Raw genomic sequence first — 7407 nt, forward strand, 5'->3', positions numbered from 1 at the left:
CATATTATTCATCATTGATAACCTATTACTTTTCTTACAACTCAAACAATTTATCAATTATGATGTTTTATATCTTTACAACGATCTTATTTTCTCATTAATAACAATATTATTCCACTTCAGTTAACTAAAACTTCATACACACTATTAGAAACAAATACTAAGTTATAAATGCGATATTTGACTTGAAAAAAATTATAGTTACTATGTAATTATTTATAGAAGATCTAATGATACTAATGAAATCAAGATCATAAGTAAACTCAATGATACTTGTAATGACTCATACGAACAACATTTTGTTAGGTTAGTTTTTTTAAGAGACGATTATTTATTTGAATATGAATTTTATCAAATTTTTAAATAAAATATTTGAATTTTATAAAAAATAAATACAAAGTAAGTAATATTTTTATTAGAAATGTATTAGATAAAAAAATCACATCATTTAATTATTAAATAAATTAAATTACAAAAATAATTGAGAGTAAAAACTCCGGAAATATAACTCATTAATATTATTATATGATTTTTTGAAAAATATTAATAGAAATATTTTAACGCCTTAAAAAACATTTATTTTTTAACTTGATTTAATCAATATATATATATATATATATATATATATATATATATATATATATATATAAAAGTACGTATTTTTAAAAAATTACATTAATAAAATTGAATTGATTTTATTTAAAAAAATATTGATCGAATTCATTACAAAATTATGCAAAATTCAAATGAATGATAATCTTAAGGTTTAAACTCTCATTTGGTCCTCGTATTTGTGTGTCAGTCTCACGTGGGTCATCGTTTTTTTTTGTCTCAATCAGGTCCTAAAACTTGTAAAAATGAGTCAATTAAGCCTTTTCTGTTAAGTTATCACTGACGGTGTTAAACTGTATTTTTTATTAAATGACATGGCATTGCGTATTAAAATTAAATGGTGATATGTTGTAAAGTGAACAATTCCACGTAGACGGGTGATCCCTCCCAAAATCGCCCCCATTGGCCATGGCGGCCTATTCTCCAGCCGCCAAACCATAAACCCCTTTTCCACACCCAAACAAAAACCTAAATCTTTCAATATCAGAGGTTGGGACCCTCGTTTCCTCTCCAACCCTTCTCTCCCCTCGTCTTCTCCCTCCCCAACCATCTGCCTCTCTCCGATTAAGCGTTTCATCGTAGACGCCTTCTGTAAAAACGATAACAAGTGGTGTCTCAGCGCTCTGGCTTCCAAGTTCTTCCACTGGGTGAGTAGAAGAAGGAGAATGGAGGACCCGATGCCATGGCCAGCGATGCCTCTGATGGTGAACAACGGTGATGGCGACGCCTAAGCTCACTTTTCCTTCCTCTTCCCCTCGTAACGTTGCGTTAATTTCTAGGGTTTTTTTATTTCCAGATTGGGATTTAGAGATTCTCGGTGGATCTGTAGTGTCGTGCGTTAATGGCGAAGGCGTGAGGACAAAGGTTGAATCGCGATGGTTTGCGATTTCCATGGTGGTGCTGTGTGGTGTAGAGCTTGCGTCAATGGAGGGCTCGCGATGGACATATGATCACATCGACCCTATTCGTGAGAAGCTCGGTGTCGCAGTGATGATTGAAGATGGCGTCTATTTGCAGTTTATTTTCTGCATTTCAGGTTGAGGGTGGTTGTCTCTCCCGGAGGAGATTTCGAGTTCGACTCGCGATGGAGGTAGGGTGAATTTCAACGACGTTCTGCGATGGCGAGATGGTCTCGCGAGTTAGATGCTCGATCTGGAGTTGAGCGAGGAAGAGAAGAGCTCTCGCAGTATGCGTTTGGGTTTCCTTTGGTGGTCTCGCGATTTCTTCTCTTATTGGTCGGGTAAGGGCGCGATTCAATGCATAACCCTTCTTCTCCCTTTCTCGTGAACAAGATCATTGAAGCGCGACGAAGGTGTGGCAGAGGCACGACGGACGCAGTTATTGTTACTTCCCTTTGTTTTGATTTGCGACGCAAGCTTCCTTTCCCCTCCATTTTTCTCTGATTTTTTATTGGGTTCTGTTGGGATTTCTTGTTACTGTATTGCGGTCTTGAAATTGGGATTTCTGGGATATTCATTGGATTTTCTATGCAGGTTTTTTTTATCATTGGAGTTGAATTGCGATTTTGATTCTGTGTTCACATTTGTTAGCTTGAATTTGCGAGTTTGCTTATTTTTAGGTTTAATTTCGTGTCTGTATCATTGGACTGTGGTGATTGTTGGTGGTGATGCCGGTGGAGCAGTGACAGGGGAGGACGCAAGGGGGAGAGAGGAGAAGATCTGGAGGCACTAGTGCAAAAACGTTGTTTAACGTCACCCATAAGAGGTAGGTTAAAGGATAGACCGATGTATATTAATGGACGGTGGCATTACCGTAAATAAGTTGGTAAGCAAAACGTCGATTTTCAGGACAAATGACGTTTATGATATAGTAGACGTTTGCTCTGCCCTAAAACGACGTCCAAGGGCCTGAGGTAGGTGAGAAGAGAGTCTTTTCTGCCCCATTGATGTCGGTTGTGATGGGGGGCTGACGTCTACCTGGTTGCAATTAATGTTCTTCACCTGATTCCCAGGCGCTTAGACGTCGCGTAGTAAAAAACCGACTTCTACAATGTTATAAACGTCTTTTCTCCCTTAACTTGACGCCAATGGTTATGCTGGAAGGCGGAAAAATAGTCAATTTCTGCAATATAGACGTCAGATTTGTGGGGGATCGACGTATATGTGCCTGTAATTAATGTTATTCACCAAACTCGCAGACACTTCGACGTTCAGTAATAGAACGCCGACGTCTAAAATGTTATAAATGTCGGCGTCCCAGGACAACCGTCGTCTACTTCCCTGACAGGAAATGAAACGTCATTCCGATCAGCACCATAGACGTCGGCGACCCATGTGTCCGACGTCTAATGTGCATGCAAGAGGCAGATTAAAAGTTATCTTGGACGTTATATTAGTGATATAACCGACGTCTAGCTGATTATAGACGTTGGTTGTTGTAGCAATCGATGCCTCATTTCATGTTAAATAAACCGCAGACTCGCAGTTTCGCGACATTGCATTCCAGTTTCTGATAACATCATTGTCTTCCTCCTCTCCTTTTTCTCTCTTGTGGCATTGCATTATAGTTTCTGATAAAATTATCGTCTTCCTCCTCTCGTTTTTCTCTCTTGCGGCATTGCATTCCAAGTGCGTCTTTTTTTATTTAAACCGTTTAAACTTTGTTCAATCCGATTATATTAGTCTTTCATCGATTATCTTCTGGTTCAATTGATTAAAATTTGTTTTCCTTGTGTTGTGTTTTAGTGCAGTTTTGTTCCTCTCTTGGGGTAACGTAGTACCACATTCTGCCTTTGCTAGCTGCCTCCCAGAAAAAACGGCGTCTTTTGGATTTCTTATGGCGTTTTGACTCAAAAACGACCCTAAGTCGTTGCCTAGTTATTGTTTAACCGTAATTTTTCCCTCTTGCGGTTGAAAATGGAATTAAGCAAGAACCCAAGTTCGGTTTTGGGTTGAAATGTCATGAGAAATTCAAAAAACGCAAGCTTTTTTTGGGGGGAAACTAGCAAAGACAGAGTGTGCTACTAGGCTATCCAAAGACAGGAACAAAACTGCACTAAAACACAACGACTATGTTAGACGTCGGTTAATGCATACACCGACGTCTATAGTGACATTAGACGGCGGTTAGTGACATGTTCGAAGTCTTTATGTGCTCTTAGACTCAATTAGTGCTTATTCTGACGTCTATATAGTGCCCTTAGACGTCGGTTTAGGCCTATACCGACGTTTAATGACGTCGGACATGGCACTAAGTATAGACGTCTGTTATATGGAAGTTCGACGTCCCATTAACGTCACCCGTAATGACGTCGATTGTGAAAAAGACGTTAAAAGCCCAAAATAACAGATGTCTAAAACTCTTTCGGCACTGATGAGGGAGAAGAAGAACTCTGTTTAGGGCTAACAACATAACACGTGTTTGCCATGTGAAATACTTCATTATACAACTAACACCCATCTAATTTAATACATATTAACTAAAACAAGTTACAACTCATCACAGACACACGACATTACTGGTTACTTAATGGAGAGGGCTTAATTGACTCATTTTTACAAATTTTAGGACTTGATTGAGACAAAAAAAAAAACGATAACTTACTTGAGACCGACACACAAATACAAGAATCAAATAAGAGTTTAAACCTAATCTTAAATATAAAAACCAAATAAATCCTTTTAATTTTAAAAGAATAAATAATCGTATTATTATACTAGAAATTATATCAGAGAATGTAATGGGAAAGTGGTATATAGACGACCCTAGAATACTCTTTTTCTCTCTCTTAGGTTAGAATAGACTTTTCACAAAACCACTTAGTTTAAAGCAAAGACAGAGTTAAACAGTCTGAACAAATTCGTGCTTTTCCCCCACAAAAAACACGTGCTTCAAACAAAAAATTTAAAATTATCATGACGATTATTATAATTATTATAAATCTGAATTTTGAAAATTAAAAAAAATAATTAGGAAGATAAAGACCACATGGTCTCACCCTCTTTCTCAGACCATAGCAGATTCAAGGAACATGCTTGGAAAACTGCCAACCCCGTCCATATTCCCCTTCTCAAACCTCTTCCTTTCGACTACGAACTGAACAAGGATCGTCCACCACCCAAAAGAGATCATTTTTACAAACATTCATCCACTTTCACAGGTTTTCTTGTGAAAATTTCTTGTTGGGCATCTCTTCAAAATGTCAAGTTTCCCCAACACAGTGTCGGAAGGCCGGAGGTTTGGCAAGGCGCCGGAAAAATCCTCTTTTTCTCAGACTTGCAGTCTCTTGAGCCAGTTCTTGAAGGAGAAACGAGCTTCTGGTGATTCCACCCATGGAATGGGTGGGAAAATGGAACCCAAAGGTATAATCTGTGTTCCTCTTGGAATCCTGTTTTGTTACTACTGTTATTAGCCTGGGTCTCTGAGATTTTAACACCTGATGTGTTTCCCATCCAATTTTTGGTGTGAGTAGGTTGTGTGTCACAATTGATGGTTTGGTATGGGAAAGTATTTAGCTTAATTGCGTGGAAATAGGTAGAAAGTGTGTGTAATTGCTTGTGATGAGAATTGCTGATGGGGGTGTTGTTTGTTTGGATTTGGAAATTCCAGCTAGTACGAAGGATTTGTTTGGCAGCCTGCAAAACTCAGATGGGGCGTTGAAACTAAGAGCTTCTGCCATGGATTTTCTTCCCCAGCTTGTGGAAAACCCCTGCATTAAGAAGCCTAATCTTAGGTGTGTGCTGCAATTTTTATTCTGTTCATTTTTCTGGAATTCTAAGCCACAAGGGGTTGGGATGAAAAACTGGGTTTATTTTTGTTTTTATTTTCTGGGAAATAGTTTAGGAAATGTTCAAAAATTAAAAATGACCCCAAGAGTCTGAGCCTTGTGAAATTACCTGTATACCCATGCTTCCACCAAGTATTCACACAGAAAATTGTAGGAGACATCATGTGCTTGGTTTGGTCTTGAAGGGTATGCAAGAAAAAATGAACCAACATTTGTGAGGATCTAAATCATCTCTAGGTGATGACGATCTCTGTCATGCAGAATATGTGCTTTTTATGAAAAACAAGTATAAGCAGGTTGAAGTTTTTGGACCATTAGCTTGTGGCCAGAATCATGCGGTTGAAAATGGAAGCCTTTATCCCTAATTGTACTAGATCTGTTTAATTTATGGGCATGTGTGTGTTACATCATGATTACTTCATCACATCTGCTAAATTTGATGAAGTTCATGTACTGATAATGTTCCTATTATGATTCTCGTACTGTAGATCAGCGGTTCCTGAATCTCCTCAAATGACAATATTCTATGCTGGAAAAATGTTGGTATTCGATGGTTTTCCTCCGGAGAAGGCAACAGAGGTGATGGAGTTGGCCACCAAGCTGGCGTTGGACAGTTCCGGAGCCGAAGAAACTCCCCCTAGTGCTCCGGTTACCACCAAAGAATTGGCTGAGACCAAAGTGCCTCAGACAAACACCTCAGAAGCCCCTAAGCCAGGAAGCCAAGGGGTTGGTTCAGGTCAGTGTCTCCCATCTCTCATATGAACAAAGGAAATTACACAGAAAACATTCCTCTCACGCATGTTCAAAGTTCAGACACTAATTCTAGCTACAACTTCTTTTGTCAAAACAGATATGAGGTACCCAAGAAGAGCTTCACTTTTAAAATTTCTTGAGAAAAGAAAAGAAAGGTAATTTAGATGTTTTCTGTTTGCTACTTTTAATCATCGAAAATGCTGATTTGTGCCTTATGATATTGGTTAAAGAAGTGAAAAAAGTATGAAGTTTTGATTTCATTTGGGTAAATTTTTTGAAAGTTTTTGGGGTTAATAATGATTGAATGTTGAAACTTTGCAGGGTTAATGCGAGAGGGCCTTATCAACTGAACAATCAGAAACCAGAAGGAAGCAGTTCAGGTGGTGATCCTGAAGATCAGTGTTCTAAACAGTTTGACCTTAACTTGTAGATGTTTACCTCATCAAGAACTTAGGATATACAGGCTCTGGTCAACCAAAAGCACCTAACTACATCAAAGATTGCTGTGGCCTTCATACGAATTTATCATATAATATTATATATATTTGTATGTATGTATTATTATTATATTATTTAATCAACTAGGTCCTCTGGACCAAACCAGAGATAAATTTTAGTGTTATTACTCAGATTGATTAGCTTAAGAATGTTTAAAGTTACCACTGAGTGCATGATTTTGATAACTTTCGATGATTACAAACCTGATCCTGATTTCCTCTGCATAATTTCATGTGTGGTTGTATCCTACGGATGAAAATCTTGATTTTTTTCATTCCATCTCTATTTTTTAATTTATTTAAAAGATTATTGTTATTATCAAATTTATAAAGTCCATGGTCGGAGTTTGATTACTTCAATATTACTTTCTCTATATTGGTTTTTTGGAGAAAAAAAAAACCATTTTTATTTTTATTATTATGTTAGTGTACATGTTTTTCACTGTTTATCTGAAAAAAGCAAGGTCTGGTATGAAGTGATGGATGGTAATAAGAAGAAAAAATGAGTTGCGTGAGAGAATAATGCAACGTGAAAAATGCGCATAGACACCGACTAAGAAAAATGCAAGTGGTTGGGCTATGTTTGTCGGTATTATGGATGGAATGAGGAATAGCACTAACACACAAGCCTTTTCCCGATATGCCTATCCTTTTTTATGCTTCTGTCATATTACTATTTTTTGGTACTTTTTTTTCAATTTTTTCGCTTATTTTAAATTTTGTAAAATAATTTCCAATAGATATTTTAGATCCATGTAATGTAAAATATCACTGTTGCTCTCTCTCTCTCTCTCGGAC

The 7407-nt window shown here is 37.3% G+C and overlaps 1 protein-coding gene across 1 annotated transcript; it reads left to right on the top strand.

The window, feature by feature from the left end:
• The first annotated feature begins 4554 nt into the window (after window positions 1-4554).
• LOC106773006 (protein TIFY 10A) lies at window positions 4555-6859 on the top strand. Its single transcript, XM_014659667.2, has 5 exons — window positions 4555-4934; window positions 5182-5305; window positions 5848-6095; window positions 6210-6267; window positions 6434-6859. Exons 1-5 carry the CDS (start codon window positions 4772-4774, stop codon window positions 6540-6542), a joined length of 702 nt encoding a protein of 233 aa, XP_014515153.1. The 5' UTR covers window positions 4555-4771; the 3' UTR covers window positions 6543-6859.
• Window positions 6860-7407: the final 548 nt, after the last annotated feature.

The sequence above is a fragment of the Vigna radiata genome, chromosome 9, assembly GCF_000741045.1.
Source record: "Vigna radiata var. radiata cultivar VC1973A chromosome 9, Vradiata_ver6, whole genome shotgun sequence".
In the NCBI taxonomy this organism is placed as follows: Eukaryota; Viridiplantae; Streptophyta; class Magnoliopsida; order Fabales; family Fabaceae; genus Vigna; species Vigna radiata.

Bases quoted from the DNA above. Each gene is read 5' to 3' on its own strand.
- LOC106773006 (XM_014659667.2), top strand. From the start codon at position 4,772: ATGTCAAGTTTCCCCAACACAGTGTCGGAAGGCCGGAGGTTTGGCAAG. The intron at 4,935-5,181 runs GTATAATCTGTG...TGGAAATTCCAG, and splicing joins TGGGAAAATGGAACCCAAAG to CTAGTACGAAGGATTTGTTT. The intron at 6,268-6,433 runs GTAATTTAGATG...GAAACTTTGCAG, and splicing joins CTTGAGAAAAGAAAAGAAAG to GGTTAATGCGAGAGGGCCTT.